At 43.5% G+C, this 27,379-nt stretch overlaps 1 protein-coding gene across 1 annotated transcript in view; it reads left to right on the forward strand.

Moving 5' to 3' along the window:
* COL17A1 (collagen type XVII alpha 1 chain) overlaps positions 1–27,379 on the forward strand; it is a 50,526-nt gene that overhangs the window by 12,889 nt on the left and 10,258 nt on the right. Inside the window, 38 exon segments of the mRNA XM_039554150.1 lie at positions 2,774–2,839; positions 3,542–3,586; positions 4,416–4,514; positions 6,457–6,594; positions 6,958–7,005; positions 7,928–7,963; positions 9,562–9,609; positions 9,945–10,088; positions 11,304–11,447; positions 12,157–12,228; positions 12,670–12,753; positions 13,094–13,159; positions 14,424–14,585; positions 14,952–15,041; positions 15,181–15,225; positions 15,816–15,965; positions 16,404–16,619; positions 16,915–16,953; positions 17,892–17,918; positions 18,403–18,429; positions 18,906–18,968; positions 19,145–19,249; positions 19,745–19,807; positions 20,193–20,228; positions 20,373–20,426; positions 20,812–20,847; positions 21,043–21,078; positions 21,453–21,515; positions 21,867–21,902; positions 22,255–22,326; positions 22,682–22,708; positions 23,371–23,406; positions 23,933–23,968; positions 24,198–24,278; positions 24,944–24,979; positions 25,687–25,767; positions 26,967–27,020; positions 27,142–27,183. Of these exon segments, the coding sequence (XP_039410084.1) occupies positions 2,785–2,839; positions 3,542–3,586; positions 4,416–4,514; positions 6,457–6,594; positions 6,958–7,005; positions 7,928–7,963; positions 9,562–9,609; positions 9,945–10,088; positions 11,304–11,447; positions 12,157–12,228; positions 12,670–12,753; positions 13,094–13,159; positions 14,424–14,585; positions 14,952–15,041; positions 15,181–15,225; positions 15,816–15,965; positions 16,404–16,619; positions 16,915–16,953; positions 17,892–17,918; positions 18,403–18,429; positions 18,906–18,968; positions 19,145–19,249; positions 19,745–19,807; positions 20,193–20,228; positions 20,373–20,426; positions 20,812–20,847; positions 21,043–21,078; positions 21,453–21,515; positions 21,867–21,902; positions 22,255–22,326; positions 22,682–22,708; positions 23,371–23,406; positions 23,933–23,968; positions 24,198–24,278; positions 24,944–24,979; positions 25,687–25,767; positions 26,967–27,020; positions 27,142–27,183 (2,692 nt within the window). The 5' untranslated portion in view covers positions 2,774–2,784.

Raw genomic sequence — 27,379 nt, forward strand, 5'->3', positions numbered from 1 at the left:
TTTGAAAAACGTCTGTAATAAACTTTATTACCATTGCATACAATACCTAGATCCTAAAATAATAAAAGGGAGTTGAATGTCCCATCTCAGAATGGCTTAGTGTCCTTGCCAGTGTGCTGCCCTGCAGTGACGTGGAACAGGGGGTGCAAGAGGTCAGCTGCATTGTCAGGCTTTTGTGGAAAGCACAGATCTGAGCATGTCTTGCAGTGCTGGGCAGTTATTACTGTCCTGCTTTCAATGCTGTACAGAGAGGAAGCAGCTTGCAGTGTGGCAGTGTGGCAGTGCCAGACCTCTCCTGGTTCCTAGTGCCAATAATGGCTGCAAGTTCTCTGTTTCTGTGGGTGCCACAAGCACACTACAGCCCCTGAGCTTATGTAAAAGGGGCCATAGTGTTGCTTCCTGCACTGAGTGATCCCACTTCACAAGTTGCTGCTTGTTGCTTCAAGACAATTGCAGATGACTTCTCTGATTCAACAGCACTGTTGCTGTGCCACAGACATAGCCCACAGCTATGCTTTTGTGACTCCAGATAGGAGCTGGGGAGATGAGTCAGGCCTGACCGGTAATGGAAATGCAGTGCAGTCTGCCTGCTGGCATCCATGTGCCAAGCACACATGCAAAGGCACTGTGTGCTGGGGCCAGGCTGTGGCATGCGTGGCTCCAAAGATGGGCTGTAACTTTTTTTTTTTTTCCTAATTGATATCACAGCAAGATACTTCCCTTTCTCAAGGAAAGACGCAAAAGGTGCATTCACTCCATGGTGGTGCTGGCCTCTTCCAGCATCCATAACCAGCACCACCTCCCAATAGCAGAGAGAAAGTGGAGTTCTGGGGCTACAAAGCAGTAGGAAAGCAGTTTCCAAATACAAAACTGTGCTCCTTGCCAAAAACACTGATAAAGCCAACAGTGCTGACATCTACACAACAGCTTCCAGCATCTGTTTCTAGGGAGAGAGCTTGAAAGATGCTTCCACTGTTGATGCAGTAAAGAAGAGTAGCAGGGATAATGCCTTTCCTTGGAGTGAATGACCAGAAACCCTTCTGTTGCAGGGGACTGTTATCCTGCTAGAGGAGGAACTCTCCTAATGCATATAGCTCCAGTCTTGCATATGCCTTGGAATCGACACCCTGGAAGATCCCTTGGAAATCCCTAGTTTTAGCAAGCCTTGTAATGGTTGACCAGCATCCTGTTGCCACCAGGTTGTGTAAGGATTTGGATGTGGCCTCGGGAGCCCCACTTACAGGGCTGTTTAGACAAGCTCAGGGTCCGCAGTGCAGAGTGAGGGCTAGTGGGCACTGTGGTGTTCTCTGAAAAGTGCAGATGAGTTTGTCATGGGGGGCTAGAGTGGCTTGGCTGGCACTGTGCCTTCTCCACTCAAATTCCTGTCCAGCTCTGGGAATAGCAGGGGCTGGTTAAAGACAAAATTAAATCTGAATGTTGGATATTCCTGCAGATTCTCTGCTGCATCTTGCCTTGTGTCAATATTTGTGCCTGGGCAGTACAAGTATAACATCAAGGGGGCTGCAGTTTACAAAAGAGTAAGAGGAATGATGAGGATTAAACTCAAATTTAACAGAATTGGGGGACATGTCTTGGGTTCTGCATCAAGCTGGGCTTTAAAACTTGGAAGGAATTTTGCCCAAAGCTTTTTTTAGACTCAGCATCTTAAATGTGTTGGTTTTGGTACAGCTGGGCCTTCAGTTTTAAGGAGGAGACTCCAAATCCAGTGAAGGGCTTTGCCCTATGGTGAGCTTGTGTGTAAATTAAAATCTTTTACTTCTCATTGTCTGTGGCTGCACAAGATGAAATGTTATCTTAGTAAGACTAGGAGTGAGCAATTGTGTGGTTCCTTCTGACAGAAGTGTTTTCTCTTCTAGATGATGTCTCTTTTCCACAATCATGTTTTTTGTGGTATTCTTGCCTTGACAGACAGTCATACCTCTGCTAGAGATTATAATTTTGACTAGAGAGGGATCCAAGTAACGAAAAAGTGTGTACGCAGCATTCACAGCATTGATTCCAGTACTGTGTAGACTGACCTGAGCTGGCATTAAATTAGATCAGATTCCAAAGCCACAGACAAGGTCTCCAAACTGTTGCTGCTCTGCTTGTAAAGCAAGATAAAGCACTTCCTACCTTAAGCTCCTTGCTGCCAGAAATAGCTAGTTCAAAGGTACCTCCAGTGCTTTTTCTGCTTTGCTAAAGTCAGTGCTGTGGCTTTAGCATAAGTGTACCCTGAGAATACACTATTACTGTCAGCAGAGCAGCGGTATGTCTGCTGAGGTTTTTCTGACAGTACTGGCAAAGTGCAGGTAGCTTACTCCTGCAACTTTGCCTGCACAGTTAACCCTGTACTGTTGAGTCCTGCCCAGAAGAGATGTATGGGAGTAGTGCTTGGATCTTCTGGTTTTCATCAAACCTTTATAGGGGCACAGCTGGAAACCATAATGTAGTGTAGTCTGGATATAAATCCAGGTCTAAACTCCATCACTGAGTGGATTTGCTTCAACTGCCTCAACCTCACCTGTTGGCTTTACAGCCCCTCCTGGTATTTCAGCTCTGGTGCCTTGTGCAGCATCCAGTGTTGTAGGTGCCAGTCCGTTAGTAAAAATCATATGGCTCTGGAAGGGCGCTGTAAATTCCCTGGCACAGACATCTTCCAGGCAGTCTAGTCCCCATCCAAAGGGAGCAAAGTGGTGGGACTTGTGGGGAGCTGTTGTCATTTCTTACTCTTCACGGAGCTCTGAGTGCAGTCCCTCTGTTTTCTTTGCAGGTGGCAATGATATGGATTCTGTAACAAGGAAAACGAGGCAAGATGGATCAGAAGTTACTGAAAGACGTAAGGAGGAGATTTTAAATTTTTGTATCACACCCCAGAAACCCGAGAAGTGAATGGCCATTTCTGTAAGGGATTAAATGCTGACTGGAGGTCCAGAATTAAATTTTGCTCCGGGCCCTGGTCTGTGTTGAAGTCAGAATAAGGAATAGAATGGGCCAAGATCAGACATTTAGAGATGTGTATCATGACCTGATTGTTTAACCAGATGATTGCCCTGTTGTAGCATGTCTAACCAGTAGTGCAGACATTGGTGTGCTGCCCCTACCTCTGCTATCAATGCCCTGGGTGGCCTAGAAAATGTCTGAGGACTTTGTGTGAAACAAAGGTTAATTTCTACTGACCTTATGAGAATTAACTAGTAGGAAGATACTAAGGGGTCTGACCATGGGCTTTGCTGTTACAGCAATGGCTGTGGTTCAGAAGTGCCCAGAAAGTTTACAGGGATCTTTTTACAGGTAAAGAAAAAAATCTTTCATGGCAGAAGCTAGCATTCAGAACTAGAAAGACCTGCAAAGAAACACAGCATTGTGTGATAATGAGCCTGTAGCCACAGCCCCAGGCAGTGTGGTCTTAAGCAACTTTTATTTAAATGAGTCAATCTTCTTTGAACAAGTCATGCTTTTGCATAGAAAATAGGTAGAACATTGATCCAGTTTGGCTATATTAACATGCTGTTACTTCTGCACCCTTTTCTTCCCTCAGTTATTACAGAGACTGTAACCACAAGACTGACATCCTTGCCACCCAGTAAGTAATTCTCAGTCATTGCATTGCTTCTGCACAATGTTCTGTGCCTCTCCGTGCTATTTATTCATCTGCATTATTTTCATTATTTCCATAAATCCATGGGTGCAGCAGGTCTCAGTGCATAAAGATCTGCACCCAAAGGAAAGCAGAAATGCCTTTCTCCCAAAATACTTGTTACCAGAGAGGAGTAGTATTTGGGGACCTGTCTGGGTATTGTCAGAAACAGAGCCCCATACTCCACTAAGACTGGAAGACCAGACTCTCCAAAGATTTAAGTCCAGATATTGGGTCTCCAGTGGTGACTGTCTATTGGGAAGAGGGATCAAAAGTGATGGGTCTGCAGCCTCCGCTGCTTGGGCTACAGTGTATTATTTTCCGTGTCATCTTACCCAGTTGGCAACAGTGAGTGAATCTTTTCGGATAATATCAGAAGTCACATGTTATTTCTACCTCTGCAGAGAAGTACAAGCTCCAAATAGGGAAGAATCCTCCACACTCTTTATCTCACCATATCCTTGATTAGCTTGCTGCAGCTGAGTTGGCAAGGAATTGCACTGTCATCTCATTTATGATGAGGGTTAACAGGAGTATTCTTCAGTCTGTGTATGGAGGAAAACTTGACTACAAACCTGCTGGCTGTGGAGTGCAAGTGTTTGTCTGCTCTGCCAAGACTCTTCTCTGCAGCTCTGATCTCTCACCAGATAGGAAGCTGTACTTGTAATTGAGTGTGTGGACAACTTTGGGTCCCTCCTGCCTTGTCTTGAAGTGTCCTTGCCTTTCTTATCTCCTGCCCGGAGACAATGTCTCATTTTGTGCTTATTTCTTTCAGAAGGAGGGAGCAGCAGTGGGCTCAAAACATCATCCCACACTGGAGGGAGTGGAGTGGAAAAGCGGTCGTACACCCATGGAAGCAGCTATGTGACCTCAAGTAAGGAATGAAAGCATTGCCCAGTAGGAAACAGAGAGCAAAGGCAGCAGAAATGGGCTGAGGAGAGATTCAAGGCAGGGAAGTAGGGTGAGACAGGGGTAAGGAAAACAGGGTTTATGAAAGTAACAGTGGCAAATAGACACGCAAAGTGAAGGTATTCCTTCCCTAAAGTTGGGTTTGAGAATGGGTAAGTTAGTGGAAAAAGTTCAATTTTCCACAGGGAAAACCTAATTTCGGGAGAACAACAAAAAATGTCATTCCTACTGTTTTTAAGAAATCATTCAGAAGCTGAATTTCCCTTCTTTCAGTTTTTCCAAATCACAGTCTTTCTGACAATTTTTGTTCTAAAGGCAGTTTTGATTAATCTTTTTGTTGATCTTGCTGAGGGTAGAATATTATGAAAGAATTTCCTAGAAAATGTTTTCCTATGTTTGTGTGTCCATGACTTTAGCACTTTGAACACTCGGCCAGATTTTCTGGACATGCTAAATCAGTGTGTGCTGCCTACTCCATAAAACCAGGATTCTTCTCTAACAGCATTCTTTGCTCAGCTGTTAGACTGTCACAGCAAAGGCTTCTAAAGACTAAGCTTCCTAGCCAGGTACCTGGCACACTTCTCTGTCTCCAGTGGGACTGACTGTATAACTCTCCTTATGGAAAACATTCTTTGTGCTCAAAGGGAGCTGACAAACCAAAGGGAGTGAAGTGCAGATTGGAAGCTCAAGGGGAGAGTTAGCCATACCAAACAGATCTGACAGACACCTGCATGCCAGTTAAAGGCCAGAGTGTGGAATCACTGGCTCGGGGCACATGTGAAGTAACTCCAGTAAAGATGTCAGTCTCATTGGACTGGCACCAGTGTGAGAACTAAACGCAGACCTGCAAACTCAGAGGGCCATGCAGCATTACCATCTTCCTTTGATTACTTTCCGGTATGTGGAAGAAGAGAAAAGAACCTGAACTTCAGAGATACTGAGTTCTTGCAGTTTCACAGAGCATTCTGTAGTCTCTTCTTTCCCACTTTCTTGCAGAATGCCTCTAACAGAGGCCTACTTGTTACAGTAGTTCTTTCTGCTGAATTGAATGGAAAAGTTACAGAACAAAACAGGTCTTTTTAGAGGGAAAGTTGGCACAAAAACACTGTTGAGACCAAAAGGACACACTCTTTTTATAGGGATGGGTAAACAATATCCAGTTTGATGCTGCTGATCAGCATAGGTAGGTTGCAGTTTATCACAGAGCTCCCTTTTTGCTGCACCCTGATCATGTTCCAGCATTAGATTTTGTGCAAGAGTATGAACACATTAGTTACATCTGCTCAGTTCCTTCTCCACAGCACTGATGTGAATTAGGAGGGAAATTGTTTCCTCTGTCTACAAATAACAGCTACTATTAACCTCCAGGCTGTCTCAGGCCTGATGCACACCTCAATCACTTCTCCAGAAAATCGACTAAGTGAGAGCATGGATAGCTGCTTTATAGGGAAGTGGACTCATCTCTGCTTTCCATTATCTTATAAACTGCATCCTTCAGCATTCTGAGTTTGGTTTAACAGTCTCCCAGTTTTTGTAGACTGTGTCATGTAACACTTGAGTTTACAAGTGAATCTATATCCTAACCAAAACTCAGCATCATCCAGAACTAGATTGGTTTCTGCTTGGGGGAGATGGCTCACTATTGCCCTAGGCCAGAACCCAGTTTCATACTTATTATTGACAAGATTTGTCTTGAAACCACAGTAATAGCCAATACTCCTCTCTGCATTGAATGCTGAGGATAGCCAGAGTTAGACCCAAATATTGTTCTTGTCCATCTCTAGTTGTGAAACACCAATGCAAATTTGTCCAGCTCAGAAGACAGTAACATAAAGCACCCAGGGCATACAGAGTGAACAGCCAGGGCTTCTCTTCCATTTGCTGAGGGCGTTTTGTTTTAACTATAGGTGGAAGTGGTAGATTGAATTCAACATCATCATCCTCCAGCTACAGACAAGCTCAGTCTCCCAGCTCTACTCTCACCAAATCACCTGGCTCAACATTTGAAAGAAAAACCTATGTCAACCGCCATGCAACATATGAAGGTATCACAGAACGTGCCATAGAAGGGAGGCAGTGTGCAGTGCACTCTAAGGTCACATTAATGCAGAATTGTCCCCAATAGCACAAGAATCCCATTGTGGTTTTCCTAGGAAATAAGCCATCAGGGACACAATTTAATGATTACATCCTTTTATCCTAAGAGTAATGCTCATTCCTAAAAGGAGCTGTGGCATGTATTTGTTGAAAGATATTAGCAGTTCTTTCATGTGGAACCTGAATAGCTCTGTTTTTAAATGGAAATGTTTGCTGCCTACTGAGATTAAACAGTTGCCAGGAAGACATGTTTTGAAAGCTTTTAATGATTGTATGCAAAGTATTAATGAACACCTTTCTGTTCTTTGCAGGGAGCTCCAGTGCCAACTCTTCTCCTGAGTTTCCCAGGAAAGATTTTGGTATGTTCTTTTTAGAGCTGTTCCTCTGAATGTTATGGCAAGGTCATGTGAGTGGATGACCATAATGGCTTTTTGTACATTGCTGTGTCCTGCTCTACCTGTGCTGCTTCTACCTGGGCAGTCATGCCTCTCCTTCAGAGGAGTTATTTGGGATTTACATTAACAGCTGACAGTCAGGCCTCTAGCTGATTATATTCAAACAGAGGGTGCATACTCTGTATCTGCTACTCTCAGCTGCTTTTGTGATGCTCCCTGAATGATATAGGACATGGACAGGAGAAGACAGACATGGGTAACTCCATAGCATTCCCTTTACCCTCCAAAAATAGCTGGGAGAACAGCTGCAAGCAAGAAAGTCCAGACTCTTAGGGTTTTGAGCCATTGCTGGACATACTTTTCCCATAGCTCATTTCTAGACTTCAGCAAGTATATATGGAAAGATGAAGTGGTTATCAAGTGATATATTTACACTGAACGTTGTCAGCAGATATGAGCTTGCCCTGTGCAAACTCTGAGCTGCTGATTTTACTCAGTGAAGATAGTGAAACATTATGATCAGGTCACCTTTGGGCTCATAGAGAAGGCAGGGTTTCACAATATCCAGCATTGGTCAGTGGGGTAAACAGGCCTATTAACTTCCTTTTGGCCATTTGAAATGGGACATTGCCATATATGAACCACATTTCTCTGTACAATAAGAAACATCCGGTCCAGAAACGATAAAGGTGCTACTGATTCTGTAAGATACCTTGTAGTCTAAAGGGGGCCTGGTAAAAACTCTTATGGTTCAATTCTCCCAGCTGTGCTCCAAGAAAAGTTACTGTCTGAATATGAGCACCCTGAACAAGATCAGTATGTTAATTTTCAGAGGTGTCATAGGCATTAAAGACTAATACTGCTTTTCTCTCATTGCTGTTCGCAGCATCTGCCTCTACAAGGGGGAGAAGCCAAAGTCGAGGTGAGTGATGCTGTTCTTTGAGAAGCCTACTTTTTTCAGTTCAGCATAATTCGGGTGTGTTCAATAGACCTATTCTTTAGCTGGAATCCACCAGTTTACATGTAGAGCAGTCAGATGAGGTACGTGGATCTACACCACTTCAGATGTGAACCATGAATATGTAAGCAGTTGTTTAAACATGCTTGGTGTAAAAATTGACCTTAGTGAAGGTCATGGTAGTTTGGACTGTGTTGGGATGTACTTGGGAACCTGGATGTCTGAAGGCATAGGACATAGTCTTCCGTCTTGTCTGTTCACTACCATAACCTTAGTCCATCTGTGCTCTGGGACCCACCTCTGACATATTTACAGTAATTGCATTCGTGCTTCTCCTACTGTGACCTTTCTTGCAAACCATAAAGGCATACCCTGAAATAATCTTATGCTGGTAGTAAAGAAATGGTAAGAAAATTGTGGACTTACTGTGTTCTGTGTAGCCAGCTCACTGTAAAGCTCTGCATTGTTTAAATCATTCAGCTCTCCTAATAATTTATTAACAGTGTTGGGGAAAGAAGGATTATCTTGGTCTCAAAGAGTGTAATATCTGTTTCCAGTTGCTTGAAGAGGAAACTATAGTGTCACTTTATTCAAGTTAATTTTAGCAGTGGGTATAAATCACAGCATGGTCTTGCACAGTCCTCCTGGAGTGTCACATTCCCAATTATTCTGCCTCAGATTGTCACAGTTTCCTCTAGCACACTACATACCTGAGCTCCCAGCAGAACTAGGCCATGCATAATAAAGTAGACACCAGAGAATCAAGTCCAGCTTCTCATATTACTTCAGAAAATAATTCCAATCCATCATCTTCTCCACATGAATGCCAAGATAGTGTTTCTTTTATAGTGCATGCACTGTCAGATTTCATCTTGAGGAGCGTGTATCACAGGTTCTGGCTGGCCATTTTGCTGGTGGGAAGCCAGTTTAAAGGCTTACCCCAGCCAAATCACATTAACTTTGTAGTTTCGTGTGCTGGACAGTAAAGGTCCGGTAAAAGCAAAGTAATAGCATTGGGTACCTGGTGAGAACGTTGTCTCAAAACTGGACTGGTTACATTCAGTGAGCCAAAACATAAGTCAGCACATGCTAAGAGACTGAACCATGCAGCCCATTGTAGAGATGTCAGTTTTATCCAAGAAGTAGTAGGAAATTTGTGTATTTAGTAAACTTATTTTGGCTCTCTAGTTTTTTTGTTCAGAAGGACAATAAAAATAATATTTGTGATGAATGGGAACATCAGCATCATTGAGGACTGCATAATTAGACCTTCTGTTTATCTGACAGTAGCAGCACTATTGACTTCAACAGAGGCCATCAATGAGTGAAATATAATTCCCTGGAATTCAGAGTAACAGAATGTGATCCCAAAACAAAAAGTCACCCCAGCCAATTTGCAGCCAATTCACATGGGCCATAAGTACTGCTCAGATTAAGCAGCAAGACAGCAAGGTGGAATATAGACAGCAAGAAGGAAGGAATTCATTTCAGCCTAAAGATTTGTTCCCAGCCCAGGGCACAAATGAATCTCCATATTCATGATCTGCTTTTTATCTTCCCAGAGAGTGAAATACGAGTCCGACTGCAGAGCGCATCTCCCTCTGGCAGATGTAAGTGCCATGACTTTTATCCCAGGGGTATCGAGGATAAGATAGAGGATGTTGCTGCTAGGGTTATGTCTTTTCCTGTTAATAACATAAATTTGAGTCCCCTTTCTGGACAAGGAAGCATGCTGTGGGTTAGGTGGTGCTCTTGCAAAGATTTAAAATGGAACTTAGTCCCAGAAACATCCTCTGGAGCTTTGTCATTAAGTGGCACTCCCAAAAAGTAACAACTTCATAGACATGCAGATAAATTCCACTGAAGGATTTATATCCAGAGCAAGATTACAGATCAGTGAAACACTGGCTTTTGGGTGATTCTGGACACTTGCTTTTCCTGCTAGGGACAGAGTTGGATGATGTGAAACGTTTGCTGAAAGGAAGTCGATCTGCCAGCTGCAGCCCTACTCGGTCATCATCCAGTACACTCCCGATACCAAAAAAGGCTGTGGTGGAGACGAAGATGGTCACTGAGAGCTCTCAGTCAGGTACTTGGCCTTTAGCAATGTTGCAGTCATTCCAAACAGCATTTGCCATAAAAAGTACTCAGTTGCTAAGAACATCCAGGTAAGAATACATGGTGCCCCAGTACAGAAAAAGAGTCAGAATGCTGAAAGACTGTCCAGGTGTTGCCACAACAAGAGCCATCTTTCTAGTGACTAGTCTAATTTCCATAAAAGTAAGTCCATTCTTTCTGCCACCAGCTTCAATTCAGAGGTATTTCTGGCAGAGATAGGAGCTCTAAGCAAATGTGTCTGAGTGATTTGATCTCTTATCTCCAAGTAAGATGGAGATAGTACTGAAGACAGCATTTCAGTGAGTGATTTATTAGCCATACCATTTGGTAGTAACTCATCAGGAACTGTGTGACAGGACAAGGGGGAATAGCTTCAAACTGAAAGAGGGCAGGCTTAGACCAGACATGAGGAAGAAATTCTTTACTTTGCAAGTGGTGAGGCACTGGAACAGATTACCCAGAGAAGCTGTGGATGCCCCATCCGTGGAAGTGTTCCAGGACAGGATGGATGAGACTTTCAGTAACTTGGTCCAGTGGAAGCTGTCCCTGCCCATGGCAGGAGGTTGGAACTAGAGGGTCTTTGAGGTCCCTTCCAACCCAAACCATTCTGTGATTCTAGGATCCCGTGATTGTATAATTGAAGTGGTACTTAAAATACTTCAGCCTTCTGTAGTTATTTATACGCCTCACCACAGGGCTCGAGGAAGTGGTATTGACATTCACTCCATTGTCTTCCACCAGTATCTAAGAAAAATATCTTTTATCTTACTCAGAGCTCCAATCTTGTCTAAAACTGAGAATTTTAGTCCAATACACTAGTGAACCAGTCAGAGATGTGTGGGAAGCAAAAGCCATACATCCCATGGCTCAGGGTGATTTATTAATAGAATGGCAGACTGGAGTGGTTCATTCTGGTACCGTAACATCTATGAGCAATGAAATCTCTTCAAGGTGTTTTGTGAATGATCATGCTATCAGGTCAATCTTTATTCCATTGGTTAAAATTCGTGTGGGCTGTAATCAGCTGACATTTGAGGTCAGTTATGCCATGTTGACCTGGCGTCGTTGGAGTGACTCCACAAGGGTAATTGAAATTTAAGTTGTTTGCCATATAAACCTGCAGTGCATGCTAAGCCATACACCTGGTTTCATTGAAAACCACTTTTGTTTGTTTGGGTCTTTACAGTGTCGGGGACATATGACACAACTGTACTGAATACTGCCCTCCCTTCATACATGTGGTCCTCCACTCTGCCTGCTGGCTCTTCCCTTGGTGGATACCAAAGCAGCTCTTCCTTGATCAAAGCCATGTCTCACTCTACAGGATCAGGTATGCTCCCTGGATTGCTCAGGTTTGAAGGATGGAATTATCCTGAAACAGTGCCTTTTTTTTTGCTCAGCATAAACTAAAATGATGGAATGATCGAGATGGTGAGGGATATGCTTGAATTTTCTCTGGTTTTCTGTAATTTGGCGCTCTCTGCTTCTACACTGACTGTATCTGAAAATTGTTCTTTGTGAGGACCTATTGTCCTGATTCTCTAATTGTCACTAAACTTTAGTGACATCTTTATCAATGAGGTCAAGCTCACATTCCCTATAAAAACTAGTTTAGACTCAAATAAATATTGAATTATTCTGGCCCATTGTAAGAATGGCTCATATACTAAAAATAAGTAATTTTTGTGTGTTCTTACACCTGGTAAGTCCCATTTCTAAATGCCAGGGATTCTGCATTCCCCAGTTGCAGAGAAAAAACACAGGAAGCTTTATGATGGCATACTATTAAAAGCTTTACTTTCTCTCACTGTCACACAATCTCAACTTGTCTGAGGTAGGATTATTTCCTCTTTGTCAGTTCAGTAAAAGGGTGGTTTGTTGTCAAAATTTTCAAGATTTTTCCTCTGTGCAATTTTTGTGCATTATCATTAATTGCACTTCCAAGTTGACTCTTAATTTCTGGGACTGTGCCACTGACCTTTGAGTGTTGGATTTATGATTTGAGAGAAGTAGTAACATTTTACTTCCTCTTTTTGCAGTTTTTGGTGTTCCAAATAACCTGGCTCCCACCAATCATACCCTGAACGCGGGCCTGAGCTCTTCCTCTACAGGTCAGATTTTTCTTCCCTTCACGCTTTGACAGCACCACATTTCTGGCAAACAAGTACAGTGAGATAATACCTATATACCAGTTTCTCTCCTATTCCTGATCTGAGTGTCAGCAGCTTTTTCCCAACTGCCCCACCTGCAGAAATGTCCATGCAGCTATGAGAGTGGCCTTGCAATGTAACTCAAGATAATGTTTTAAAATGGTCACCATTATGGTCCTGGGCCTACAATAACAATACAGCAAAGTGATCGAAGTTACAAAACATTTTGTGAGGAAGATCTTTCTACAGAAATGCTTAGGCCCGTGATGCCTCCAGATAGCTGGTGAAATTTGTTGGGAGAGGTCATTATTACTGTATCATTGGTTTTGTTTGGATTTTAGCCGGAATGCCACTTACACTGCAGGACTCCTATAACCCTCATTGCAATGTTTTTCTTTGCAGTGTTTGGAGTTCAAAACAACCTGTCTCCAAGCTCTTCATCTGTGACCCAGAATGCTACAGCAGCCTCTGCAGGTCAGCAACAAAGTAAGCCTAGAGAAAGTGTGAGGGTCACCAATGTGTGCTTCCTTCTTCCACCTTTTCTGCAGTGACTAGAAAGTTCTTCTTGACAGAGGCTCCCTCATCACCATCTTCTTGTGTGGCACAGTGTGGTATGAAGGGATATTGAGGAACATTTCCTCTGCTTTGCATGTGCAGGAGTAGCTCCCAGTGCTGATGCACTAGAGATTTGCTGCTTGCTGGGGAAACCCTTGGTTGTTTGAGTTCTCCTAGGAACACTGAATGAGAAAAGATTTTCAAATGCTTTGGTGTGTGTAGATCCCTTGTTATCCTTCATCTCTGTCATTGCTGATTTTCTTCTTTGCAGCATATGGGATGAAGAACACTTCTCAGAGCAACACCATGGCAAGTACTGGTGTCTCTGCCTCAGCAGGTGAGTGTGTCATTCACAGATGTTCAGGCATGGCCTTGCATAAGAATATCATAATAAAAACAAGTTAGAGATTCAGCCCAGCTGAGTGACGCTCAAGTGCATAACTTGTCACTAGCCAAGTCTACCAGTACCTTTCTGAAAAGAAAATGAGTCAGAAGCTAAGAATGAGCAAACAAACGGGTCTGATTCAGATCTCTGTAATAACTTGGATTCTTTAATTCTGAGCTATTTCTGCTCAGCAGGCAGGGAGCTGGATAGAAAAGCATGCATTAAATTGTACTTCATTTGAGGCCAAAACATTTGCAAGGTTGCTCTTAAAAATAATTTTTCAGTAGTACCAGCTTCAACCACTCAAAAATGAAGGAATTGACTTATACATGATCAGATTATGTTTTTTTAATGAGAGAAGCCCTTTGTCCTTGATCAGTTAGGATTCATTCTTTCCAGCTCTTTTCTGCAACTCTGAGAGTTATAAATTATACTTTTCTTTTCTGTGTGTGTAAAGTAAGCCAAGTTTGCTTTGTAATCCAAGGACTCCCAAAGACAAGGCTTAAAAATAGGTGTAAAGACCACAGAAGTTAGGATAACATTTCTAATAAAGGTTTATTCCAGGTTCCGCAAGAGTAATGGAATAATACCTTTCTGTTTATCTTGATTTTCAATATTGTGTCAATTTGTGTGCAAATTCATGCTTGTACACCATTCCAGACATACTTCATAATGCCTTGTGGCACAAGAGTGACCACAGTGATGTTTTTGACCCTTGTTTGCCCTGTGCCAAACCTCAGTAAACTGCAGTTCATTGTCTTCTAACCCTGCCTGGCTCCCAGGATATGGAGTGCTTTGTGCTTGACAGAGTAACTTGGCAGTGCTTGATGGGCTCCTCAGCTTGAGCTGTGGTGGCTCTGCTGACCCCTGAATTTCTCTCTCAGGTTGAGTTTCTTTGACTCCGTAGTAAGTGTGAGGAGCAAAGAGGTCATTGAGCAAATCACTTCTACATGTGATTGAATTCCAGATGTTCTCCATTTCTGGCAGCAGTTGCTCCCCTGCTAGTGAAATGCACATCTCCAAAGAACCTAATGACATGCACAGCTCTCCTGTTACCTTTAGTGACCAGTGTGTCTCTTACAGGGTGCTTATGGTAGTGGCAACTCCAATCACAATGTGACCACCTGTTTTTATGAACAAAAGTGATGTGGCTTGTAGTTATGGACTCAATGGCTCACACTCATCTCCTCTTTACTGGCTTTTACCAATACTCCAGGAGGAACTGTTTTGAGCTCCCAGGGAGATGACATTCTGCGCAAAGACTGCAAGTTCGTGCTGCTGGAGAAGGAGAAGGCACCAGCAAAGGAGATGGAACTCTTGGTCATGACAAAGGACAGTGGCAAAGTCTTTAGTGCCTCTAACACTGGGCTTAATGGAGGTAACTTCCTTTTTTCAGGACATGTGGTTATTCTGAGGGCAGAGAAGTGGAGACCAATCATAAGGGAAGTTCAGCGTTCAGGACACTATACCTGACTTGTACATCATACAAGAACCTCTGGAAGGCAGGCAGCTTTTAACCGTGCCAGCTGAAATCTAGCTCTGGCTTTTGCATTTGAAGCTCCAGAGTGTTCCTTGGGATATTTCACAAAGCTCAGGAGCTTTGAGAGCAAAAAACCTTGATCTGGTTTAAACAGGCAGAGCTATTGTGTCTTCCCAATAAAAATATGCCTTTTACCAATGAAAGAAGGTAGGGCCGGTTGAACTTCTGGTGTAACATTTTTAATTTTATTTGGTTCCTGCTCAGGGTCTTTTGTAGAAGACACCTTGAAGAAAGAGAAGCAGGGATTTTCCTCCTCTTATGCTACAGATACTGGCCTAAAATCAGATGCAAATGGTAAGAGTTTGTTCCTGTGGAAATGCAACAGAACTTTTTCCTTCTGCCTCCATTACTACCTTTCCATTTCAAGCCCCCACTCTAAATTTTATTATGCACAGAAAGACTGATAAAACCTCTTTTACTGTTGTTAAAACAGGAGGGCTGAAATCCATGCCAAAAAGGGACAAAGAAACTTATGCAGGTAAGTGATGCAACTCAGTCTTTCATTGGAAGAATCACCAAAGCACGATATACAAAAAAAGCAATCATTCTTAGGGGACATGAGTGATCTCTGTGCAGTGAATCAGGGGGAGGGAATGTTCAGGAGGCTACCAGAGAAATTAGTACCAGTGATTTAATTGTAGAGGAGTGGGTAGCTGGGATATTTTTTTATGGCTAGAGAAAATCAGATAGCTGACAGTCCAGCTACATCCTGCTACTGGGACAGATTTTTGCGGAAGAGAGGGCTCAGACAGACCATGCTGGCTATTGCTGTCATTTATGGCTCAGATCTGTAGAAAAAAATTACCCCTATGGGATCATGTTTTCCAACTGTTATTTTAAAATGTGCTGAATGTTTTTGTCCCCTGTTGGAAATTCCTTTGGAAATACTGTTCCAATCTTCCACAGGGACTAGAATTACACTCACTATGTGCGCAGAGTGGTGTAAAGATTTTTTCCATAGCCCTTTGTATAACGGATCAGACCTTGGTGTCCTTCTTGTTAGAGATTCTGAACACTGAAGTCAAGGAACTTTTCATTAACCAGGAGACTGCTCCTTCCCTCTTGCAGAAATACGAGGTGGTGATGCAGGGGGTGCCATTGGATCAGCACCATCCTGGTGTCCCTGTGGTTCCTGCTGTAGCTGGTGGAAATGGCTCCTGGGTTTGCTTCTAGCATGGTTGTTTCTCCTCGGCTTGCTTTTTGGACTCATTGCTCTGGGTAAGAAATAACTAAGGAAAAAAATGTTGAATGGGGTAGAACGACAGAGCGTTTAAGCTGGCAATGAGCCCAAGCAGCAGAGATACCAAGCCACAGAACTGAGGAGAACATTCAGCTTGGTGGTAACTGCCACTAAAATATTACAAATGGACAGAAGGAATGGATAAGGAACACAATCTTTGGTAAGGAGTTACATAGTCTTGGGGTGAGCAGGATAGGAAAGTTCCTGAGATCTTACTGCTCTGAGACTGACAGATTCCAAAGTTGTCATTTAAACTCCAGATATCCCTGCTGGGAAAAGAAAAGATAGAAAGAATTCTGCAAAACTCAGTGGCCATAGCTACCTGACAGTGTTGGCATGTCCCTGTGATAGCACAAGGTATTTCAGGCATGCATATCTAGCAGCATGTTCCCTAGCATTTTCCTTTAACCTTCCAGCGGAAGAAGTGAGAAAACTGAAATCTCGTGTGGAAGACCTGGAAAAAATCAATGGTGGCCTCCTGGCAATTAACCAAGGGAATTCAAAAATAGAAAAGGATGTTTCAAGAGTAGACTTTCTTCATGGTATCTCACCCTCTTCGACCTTCCCATATGAAAATGAAGAGTCAGTCTGGTTGATGGTGAAGAGCAGACTGAATAAGGAAATAGAACGAGGTGAGCAGAGTCAAAAAATGAACCCTTACCTTATTTCTCCTGCTACTTTTGGTAGCAAGGGAAAGGTGATTTACTTCTGTTTAGCAGATGATGGAAAGAGATTAACAACAGAGGAGACTACATTCTCCCATCTTTAGAGATTTCATGTATTTGTGAAAACAAATTTACTGAGGAAACTCACAAAACCATACTGTGCTGCCTGTAGCCTCAAATCCAAATAGATGGATCCTTGTTTTTGAAATGAGTAGCTGTATTGTATAATGCACCCTAACAGCCCTTTCACTTCCTGTTACAGGCTACTTCCGAGGGGAGAGAGGAGAACGTGGTGAGAAAGGTACAGCCATATAGTCCTTCTCTTGCCCTGTCCAGTTCCTTGGCTCTGGCAATGCACAATTTTGGGGCGGTTGTTGCTTCAAGGGACAGTTAGTGGTGAGAAAGATGAAAATGGTTTTTATTTGAACAAAAAGAATCTTAGAATTGTTTAGGTTGGAAAAGTCCTTGAAGATCATGGAGTCCAACCATAAACATAACACTGCCATGTCCATCACTAAACCACCTCCCTAAGGCCCACATCTATGTGTCTTTTCAGTGCCTCCAGGGACAGTGACTTAACCTCTTCCCTGGGCAGCCGTGCCAATGCACCATAACCCTTCTGGTGAAGAAATTTTTCCTAATATCCAATCTAAACCTCCCTGGTGAAGCTTGAGGCCATTTCCTCTTGTCCTATCGCTTGTTACTTGGGAGAAGTAGCTGACTCCCAGCTCACTACCTTCCTTTCAGGCAGTTGTAGTGAGCAATAAGGTCACCCCTTAGTCTCCTCTTTTTTAGGCTAAACACCCCCAGCTCCCTCAGCCACTCCTCACAGGACTTGTGCTCTAGACCCTTCCCCAGCTCTGTTGCCCCTCTCTGGACACACTCTAGCACCTTAAGAGCTTCTTGTAGTGAGGGGCCAGAACTGGACACAACACTCGAGGTGCCAGTCTCACCAGTGCTGAGTGCAGGAGGATAGTCACTGTCCTGCTCCTGCCAGTTTGCCATGTAAACTGTGGAGACCCTGATCCCACACAGAACAATACAGGAGGCCAAATCTTGCATTGTGCCAGTCTGAAAGGCCAGGTTGGGTCCGATCCTGTACTATTCAAGTGTAAAGTGTCCTATTTTGGCTGTAACTCCTTCATGTTTCATTGAAGGTGGGAAAGCAACTAGAAGAAAAAATGAATGAGTAATCATAGGATGTCTCTTGATTCAACTTTTTTTTTCCACTTTCCTCAGGTGACATGGGAATACAAGGTCCCAAAGGTGAGTCTGAAGTTACCTGATTTCTCAGGTAGATTGGCAGCCTGTCATAGGACCTGGGTAGAAAATGGTTTTTTGTTACTCCAGTATTTAGAGAAGCTGATGCTAGTTATCTGTTAGTTCAGATATTGTTGTGAAGTTTGGGGTTTTTTTCTTGTTTTCTGGTCAAAGAAAATTTTAGAGTTCATAGTAGAAGAGATAACAGATCTCACTTTGAATCTGGGAGCTCCTTTCACCTGGATGAAAGTCATTCCTGAAGCCAGGCTCTACCTGGTTTAATCAGAGGGTGCTTCAGTGCACAGAGGGTTTTGTATGGTGTGAATGACTCAATTCTTTGCATAAATACAAGGGAGACAATTGCTGGAGACACTAGAACTTGTAAATATTCCAGGAACATAAACTCTTTTTTGTGGGGGTGAGGGTTAGCCAAAGTGACTAAAAGGGAAGACTTATTCCCCACTGACTGTCTCTTTGTTTCCATCTACAGGTGACCGAGGACTTCCTGGTGTCCCAGGTGGGCTATAGTTCAATTCCTCTTTGAGAGAGGACATTCAGTGACATTACTGTAGGCAAGAACAAGTTTTGTACCATAAACTTAGCTCAAGATGGCTCTCTAAAGAGTCAATATTTAGCATAGACTGAGTCACTTGATTATTACCTTGGTGCTGAGCTACAGACACAGCTCAGAGACTTGGTTACAAGTGAAGCCTTGGACAGACTTCCTCTTAGCTGAACATACTGAATTTGGGGTTGTGAAGATCCCAGTCTACCACTGGAAGACTCCTGGAGCTGCATAAATAATTGGTCCAGCTTTCTTGTGCTTTTATATGTATTGTGTTCTTCTAAAGAGACCAAGGACCCACCTTATGAGTAATATATTTTTTACCCCATAGAATTAACCTCTCCAGGCTTCAGGTTCCCCTAACTTGCATGTTATTCTTTTATGGTACACAGTTGAGAACTCTGAACATTTACTGTGTTTTCTTCCAGGCATTCCTGGTCCAATTGGGCATGCAGGACCAGAAGGACCGAAAGGACAGAAGGGCAGCATGGGTGAGCATCTCTGTCAGTGCTGTGAGTCTTTCACAAGTGGCTGACATATGGCATGGGAATACAGACGCCTGGCTGGTGTGATCATTGCCTTCCCCAGTGGAGGGGGCCATGGATCCTTTTGCCCAAGGCCTCTCTCCCTCAGACACCTGTTTTTTCAAGGCATTTATTTCCTGTAGGTGAGCCTGGCATGGAAGGTCCCATGGGACAAAGAGGTCGAGAAGGGCTACCAGGGCCTCGAGGGGAGCCAGGACCACCTGGGTTTGGAGAAAAAGGAGACAGAGGTAGGAACCAGGTGTCTTCTTGTTGGATAAAACAGAGATGGTCAAAAGCTAGAGTTTGGTCACAATTATTAAAACGCCTCAGTGATAGAATTTGATTTCACTATTCAAATCCAGATTTCATGTCTAGACATTCCCCAGAACAGATTGATATGGCCTAAAGGATGTTTTTTGCCAGACTTATAATGGGTAAATAAGGGTTGCTTTGGTTTCCCAGGTCTCACAGTCAAGTTTGAGTTTGACAGAACCAAAGTCACTTTACTATCAAGGTCATCTTCTTCCCTGTTATCCAAATCATCAAAGCTGGGGGATTTGTCTTGCTAAAGCCCAGTGAGGTCATATATTTTTCTTGGACAATGCATATGTATTTGGGTGTTTTGAACTGACCAGCAGATTATTCATGACACTTGCCAGAAAAAGAGTAACTGTAGATGGGATAATGTGAAAATGGGATCACAGCTGTATTCTACAGTGTCTATTCATACTCTTATTTTGCAGGTGCTGTTGGTGAGCCAGGTCCTCCAGGGCCACCAGGACCCCCAGGTTCTGCTGGCCTAAAAGGTAAATGTGAAGATGGAGAGAGAGAACCTAGCAGAGAGGTTAGGAGTAAATGAGCATCCCAGCTGTCCTGTTTCACTTGTGTAACTGCACTAACCAGAAAAGTGAACTAATGGTCTGAAGCACAGATCCCAGCATCTCAGCCAAGATGGATGGCTTGGGTCTCTTTACTTTAGTGGAAAACATTTCCTCAATGTCACAAGGACTAAGTTCTGTAAATTTGTTGTCCTGGTTTTGAGGATGCCAGTAATGCAAATTCTTCTCGTGGCTGGGGAAATTCCAATCCATTAAACACCTGTTGGGTTGTGGATGCTGTTGAGCAAATTGAAAGCGATTTGTTCATTTTCTGCTTATGGTGTTACTAAAAGGAAATCCATGTTCCTTACAGGTCTGATGGGTTCTCCAGGCCCACAAGGTCCTCCAGGTGAGTGCTGCATTCCTTTGCTGTGGCATCTAGAGACTGGGGAGAACGAAAACAGAGTGACAGCTTCTCATATTTTTTTCTGCATCAGTGGTGCATTGTGTTGAGTGGGATGAATAACAACCCCCCCATCTCATTTTTCTGCAGGTCCTCCTGGCCTACAAGGATTTAGAGGTGAAGCAGGACTCCCAGGTGCTAAAGGTAACTTTCTCTTCCCCCTGGCAGTTACAGCAGCATTAGCTGAAGTGCTTTTCTGCCATTTCTCTGAGCAGCAGATGTGGTCTGACCATGTCATATTTTGATTCTGTGGGCAAAGAAAAGCGTAAGACGGAGGAAAGGTGAGGCAAAACGAAACTTAGTCAGTGATTGCAAGCAAATATTGAGAAATGCGGGAGACGTAGAGGTAATAGAGCAGTCTAAGAGAGGAAAAACAGTGGGATGGATGGAGCTGTGTTAAATAATTTCCTGTTTGAGTTTGTCTGGTAACAGAGAATCTGTATTTCCTATATGATTTTTCTTGATGCATTAGATGCCTTTCCCTTATGACTTGTTATTACTATTGTTCAATCATCCATGTATCTTTCAGGTGAAAAAGGAGCCAGTGGACCCCCTGGACCCAAAGGTATTTTGCTCAATTAGGTATCTTTTGTGGTTATTTTCTTTAGATTCCTTTAGTTATGGATACTATCCATGGGTTTTACCCCAATCCTTGGCTTTTTCTTCTGTGCTCTTGTCAGAAAGCAAACTTTATTTTCTCTGGTGGAAACATTTTACAATGAAGCAATCTCACAGAATCCTTCCCCTTTTTGTACCACAGGTGATCAGGGTGAGAAGGGTTCTCGTGGATTGACAGGTCAGTGGATTGAAATACTGGAGTAGCAGCCTACCTAATAAAAGTATAGCCCAGCCAATCTCAGTTAGCTTTCTGAAACATTAAAATTATGTTAGTGGTTATAGGAGTTTTATTTTTGCACCAAAATTATAAACAAATAGGTCCCATTCTTGATTCCAGTAATCCTGGTAAGAATCTTTGTATTTAGCTCTAGGAAAATCCTCTCTCACATGCCCTGTATTCATGTCACTTGAGCATTCTCATGCCCAGAGACAGTCATGAATCATGAGGCCTGAATATCCTGTCAGTGCTGTTTTTCAGTTGCAAAGCAGCAGTTACTGCGGACAGCATTGTCCAAGAGTTGTTTGATTAATTTCTGTACTATTTTGCTACAGGTGAACAAGGGTCAAGAGGAATACCTGGACCTCCAGGAGAGCCAGGGGCTAAAGGACCTGTAGGTGCGTACCAGAAAGCAGCTGTATTTATATGTGAGGCAATGTCAGTGCCACCCAGATTGTGTTTCTGTGAGCACAGACAAGGAAACAACATGGAAGTGAAATCATGCTGGTTGTGATCCTAGGTTTTTCCTTTGGACACCTGTGATTAGTCTGTACACTCAGAAAAAATGTCCTACAGTTAAATTTTGAGTGAATGCTTCCTGGATCTTCAGTAACTGCAGCCAAGATTTCTTTCAGATGCAATGTGATGAAAAGCCACTCTTTGGTTTAGGGCTGTGCTCCACTTAGGAGGAGGACAGGACAAGTGTGGTACTGTTTCAGGAGTCCCTGACAATCTCTTTCTTTGGGCAGGACAAGCTGGTCGTGATGGACAGCCAGGTGAAAAAGGTAAGGGCTTCCTTTGAGTGCAGGTACTTTCTGACTTGGCAAGAGGTTGATTTGTAAAAGTGGTGGGAGAAAGATGGCAGCAGATTCATGTTCTGGGATCTTGCTGTCTCAGAACTGTAGAGTCACCATGTAAGCATGGAAGAGACATACAGTGGCTGTAAACTTGTGACAGAGTTGCCTCTCTACAGAGCTCTTCTGTCATTGATGTTCCCTTCCCAGACACTGATGCTGGAGATGGCCAGTTGGCTGAGAGTACAATAGGCAGAAAGTGCTGCAGGACAGCCAAGCTTGAATGGATTGGTAGATTGTACGTCAGTGACTTCTGCCTTGTAAATGGTGATTCTGTCCCTAGGTGAACCAGGTCTTATGGGAATGCCAGGTGCCAGAGGCCCTCCAGGACCCACTGGAGATGCCGGAGAGCCAGGTAAAAGCATACAGAGAACAAAAATGCTTTTTGCTCCATCAGGAACACAGATGTATTTGTCAATTTCTGGTCTTAGTTTGAATTTAAGTCTGGCAGAGGATTTCTGTATTCTTAAGGTGGTGATGAAAGGAAAATACTCAGACAATCTAGATCCTTCCTTTATGATCCCAAAATTGCCCACAGTGCAAACATCAGTTGCTATGAGCTGATTCACATACCAGTTGCTAGGCCAGTTTCCACCACTTGTGAATTGTGTGCTATAATTTCACATAAATGTAATCTTTTTCTCCCTGTCTATCCTTTTCCCACATGAAATTTTTTAGACATCTTAAGAGTTTTTGCCTTTTTCTGACAGGTCTTACAGGACCCCAAGGACCACCAGGTAGGCTTTTCCACCGTATTCCAATTTAACAGTGACTCACTTTGATATGGGCTCAAAAAACCCTTGTAATTTTCCTTCTGTGCTGCTCAGGGCTTCCAAAGTGATATCCCAAAGTTTCTGCATCTCCTTTGGCTTTTGAGAGAGGTTTTGTGCTTGATGTGTAATTTTTGAGCAATGCAGGGCTTTTGAGTGTTGAAATTTTGCCTTTTTCCAAAACATAGCGTTTCAGTTCCCTGTGCATCACTGAGAAGCCCTAAGCGGCAGCAGAAACAGAAGGGAGAGGATGTAGCAATAGAGATGGACAGAGGATGTGACATCTGTAAGCAGAGGTGGTTTGGGGGGGCAGTTCATCAGGGAATTCATCCAGGAGCCTCAGGACAGGTAGCAGTACCTAAAAGAAGCTACAGGTAAATCTATGAAGCAGTCTCATCATCCGGGGAGCAGTGAAACCAGGGAAGCCCAGGGACACTACCAGCTCAGTCTGTTCCTCCACATGCTTATAAAGTCATCAGGGACCTGCTTATAAAGGCTGAAAGCTGGGGTCTTCAGCAGGGAGCTCCTTCTATAAACCCACAAGTGAAACTCAGCTGGGGCATCTGAAAAACATACAGCAAACAATATTTGCACTAACCATTTTAAATTGTTTATCTACCTCATATCAGGAATTCCAGGCAACCCAGGCCGACCAGGGGCTAAAGGTGAGTTTTGTTTCTTCCCTAATGCTCATTTTCTCTCTAAGGATTTCATTTTGGCGAGGAGTAGCTGCTCCACTGACCAGTCCCTGGATCAACAGTGGCATCTAGTGGCTTTGGGAAGGGAAGGTTTGAGAAGCACGGTAGCCAAAGCTTCCCTGAATGTATAAGGGGGGCAGTGAGGCCATCTGCCAGCTCTCCTCTGAGAAAACCTTTGGAGCCCGCTTCTGCCCTGAACACGAGTAAGATGTCTGGTGACTGCAGTGGAAGCCGTGTGCCTGCCTCGGATAAATCTAGGCTATTGCCTATGCTGGCAGATGTAGTGCTTGGAAAGCTGATCAGAGGGTATCTCTGGATTAGCACAGCTCTCTTGCTTCCCCTCGACCTTCTAGTGCTGTGACTTCTCAGACAAGACATCAAAGGCAGAGGGAACAGAAACTATATGCTTGATAATACAATGTTGTTGAGCTTATTATAGTTCTTACCTGCCCCCCGAAAAAGAAGCTCAGCTTTTGTCTCTTTGTTTTCCTAGGAGAACCCGGAGCTCCAGGAAAAGTCGTAAGTGCAGGTACGTAGTGCTGTGAGGGGTCACACTTCTGATTTAGGACGATTTTCTCTGGGTTTTTTTGTGCTTCTTCAATTCATCTTGACTGTGTGTCAGACCTGTACCTGGGCTCCCTGTGTCAGGAGAATATCTGTGCCACAGATGTGGGATTCCTTAAGCATAGATTTGTTACACATTCACTGGAAGTGTGAATATAAGTGTCTGTGTGCAAGTCTATGTGTTTGTTTTTCAGAGGGTTCATCAACTATTACTCTGCCAGGCCCACCAGGTCCCCCAGGCCCACCTGGCCCCACTGGTCCCCCAGGTGTTCCAGGTGAGTACTGATGGGTACAAAGTAGTGATACATCAAATCCAGGGACTAGAATCAAGCTCTTTGGCTGCTCAGGAAGGCAGGCTCGTGTCTAATCCCTTTCCCAGCACTGTTGCTGAAATCAGGAAGTGCTTGTTTTCCAGTCTCAACTTTGAGCTCAAGGCAGCAGAACTCCCACTCAAGCATCTGTAAATCTTTCTCACACACACACTCTGGCTGTGCATGAGCTTGGGCCTCAGACTCCTCTGTCCCAATCAGACACTGCCCTCCAGCATGCTGGTGTCAGGCAGCAGAGTTCCTGAGCCCTGGTTCTCATGGCACTTCTGTGCCTGGAGCTACTCCTGGAGCTGGTTTGGCAGAGCCAGTCTCAGTTTCCAAAAGAGAATGCAAGAGGCCTATTGCATTCCTTTTCTGTTGTGGTCAGTGGCATTCTGGTTATTTCCCCAGTCCAAGAGGCACCAAGCATTTTAATTGCCAGATGATGGAAATTCAAGTAATACATGGGGCATTGATGAATTCATAGCCCACAGCAATTCCATTTAGTTGTGTAGAAAAATACATTATTTGATAGTCTCAGTTCTTATAAAAGTCCTATTGATTCCTTTGTGCTATTGTAAAATACAACCAGTAAAATCTAATGAAATTTGTTTTTTTTCCTTTGAAACTAGGTCCTGTTGGACCAGCTGGTCTCCCTGGACAGCAAGGTACCATTTTCCTTCAGCTTTGATTATGCTTCTTAAGAGAAAGGAATTCATTAGTTTTCCTTTGTTTCTAATTCTCTAAGCCCTTGGCACATTCCCTCTCCCTTTTGTTTTCAGATTTCTTCTTTCAGTTCATTTTGTTGCATTATTTGGCTTAATTAATCTTGTAAAGAATTTCTATCTTTTTTTTTTTTGTTTTGTTTTCCCAGGGGAAGAAGGGCGGGTGGTAAGAGGGTGATAAGAGCCAGTGTAATGTGGATACTGCAAATGTCTTTTTTTTCTTATGTTATTTTTCCTGAGGGCTGGTATTTCTAAGGCACTTCTTAAGTGCAGTTACCTTTCTGTGATAGGGGACATAGCCCAGCTGGATACCTCCTGCCATTTTGAAAGGCAGGAGAACAAACTAGAGCCAAATTGGGATTAATGTCACTGTGAAAGCACTACCAGTTGGGCAGACATCTGTTTGGAAGGGCCTGAACAGAGCTGACCCCTAAGAGCCTTCATTAGCTGTTTTTCTATGATCCTGTTAGAGCAAACTGGACAGTAATTTCCATATTTGAATGCAGTGTCCTTCAGATCTGGGGACTGAGTTCATGCTCCCAGTTCTCATAAGAAAGGTCCAAACCTCTTGTTGGAGTAGGTACAAAATGTCACCCTCTGTGTTACATAAATCCCTTTTTCTCTGTTGATTTTTTTTTTCCTGGGAAAAGGTCCACGGGGTGAGAAAGGATCCCCAGGTGAAGCTGTGATAGAAACCATCAGAACAGAAGTCTCATCGTTAGCATCTCAAAGTGAGTGATGCTGCCTTTCCACTCCTTTGCTTGGAGATAGGTCAGAGCCTCAAGGCTTCCTCACAGCTACCAGGAGAGGCACCTAACTCTTTCTGCTCAGTGTGACATGGGGCAAGTGTCTGTGTGTGTGTGTTTGATGGTGTGTCTGCAAAGCCAGCTACCTCTTCAGCCCTCTGTGCATCCCAAAGTCCTTTCAGGAGGAGGCACATGGCATCAAGCCCATGTCACAGAGAGGGAAGCTGAGGAATGGTGACTGGTAAGCAGCCACTAACAGGGGAAATACTCACAGAGCTGAGAACTTTCAGCCACTGAGTTCACACAGGGCAGTTCCCTGTACAATGTGAACATGGAGCCATCTGTAAGAGGAGAACCACTTTGAAAAGGCATGTTAATCTAACCAACAGGAATAATCTCTCTTCAAATTAAAGGATGAATTCACAGGGGAATAAATAAATTTTAAGATGAAAAAAAATTTAACATTTTGTAAAATTTTTAAATATTAAGATGAAAATAAACAGAGCAGAACAGAATGGTTTAGGAACATCCCAAGAAAAGTGCTTGCTCTGTGCAACACTAGATGTGTGATGCACTTAGAGTCGGTATTCCTAGGATCTGGGACCTCTGCAAGTTTGCAGCAACATAGAAGAGGCCATAAAATTATAAATGATCCTTGCCTGACCACCATCTGAATGGGACCATGTAGATTCAGACCATGCTTCAGTACTATCCAATTCCTTGAGAGTCTTGGCTCTCAGCATCACTGAACTTTGAGTTTGTGCCTCAGCTTGGAGGTGAGGGTAGATCTCACAGTACAATTAAGATAACGCAGTGCACCTACTTGTTAAATAACGTCTGTGTTATGTTCTGCCCCCAAAACTTGCCTCTTTTAAAGAATCTTTCGTCTCCTTGAAAGTGCTTTCCCTCCTTTGAGTCCTTTTCTCTTTCTCACAACAACCATTGCTCTCCTCCGTGTTTCCAATATGCTGCCATCCTGCTCAGCGCTGTATTTTGCTTTATGTCCTCACCAAACACATCTCTCCTCTCCCTCCTCTGCTTCATCTTTGGCTTAGATCACCCAGGTCCTGTCTTAGTCCACCTTTGACTGTAAGAGCTTCTAACAGCAATATATGGACAGTTTCCATAGCAGCAGTAGTTCCATAGCAACAATTTTCCCTTGTTTGTGTTTCTCTTTTGCACAGTGCTGGGAGATTTGCAAGGGCGAGCAGGACCACCAGGTCCCCCTGGACCACCAGGTATGTAACATACCGAGCTCAGTACCTAAGCCGGGGGATTCTCACACAACATGGCACATTTCTGGGTCATGCAGTATGCTGAGTAAATATTCTCTAATACCCCTGTTTCTTTTGTCATCAGGTGAATCTGTGCAAGGACCCCCTGGACCTCGTGGTCCCCCAGGTAAGAGCTTGTTCCTCTGAAACCAAATTGGAAAGTGATAGGTTTTTTCCAAGGCCTAGGGCTGGAAGCAGAATGTTACATAATGGGTTCATATCAACACAATTTCACTGCAGCAAGATGCTGCCCAGCAAAGGACATTTACTTTGGCAGAGGTTTCTAGCCAGAGTATTAATTAGTAAAAGCCATATCTTTTGGG

This window comes from Corvus cornix, chromosome 6 (genome assembly GCF_000738735.6).
Source record: "Corvus cornix cornix isolate S_Up_H32 chromosome 6, ASM73873v5, whole genome shotgun sequence".
Taxonomy (NCBI): domain Eukaryota; kingdom Metazoa; phylum Chordata; class Aves; order Passeriformes; family Corvidae; genus Corvus; species Corvus cornix.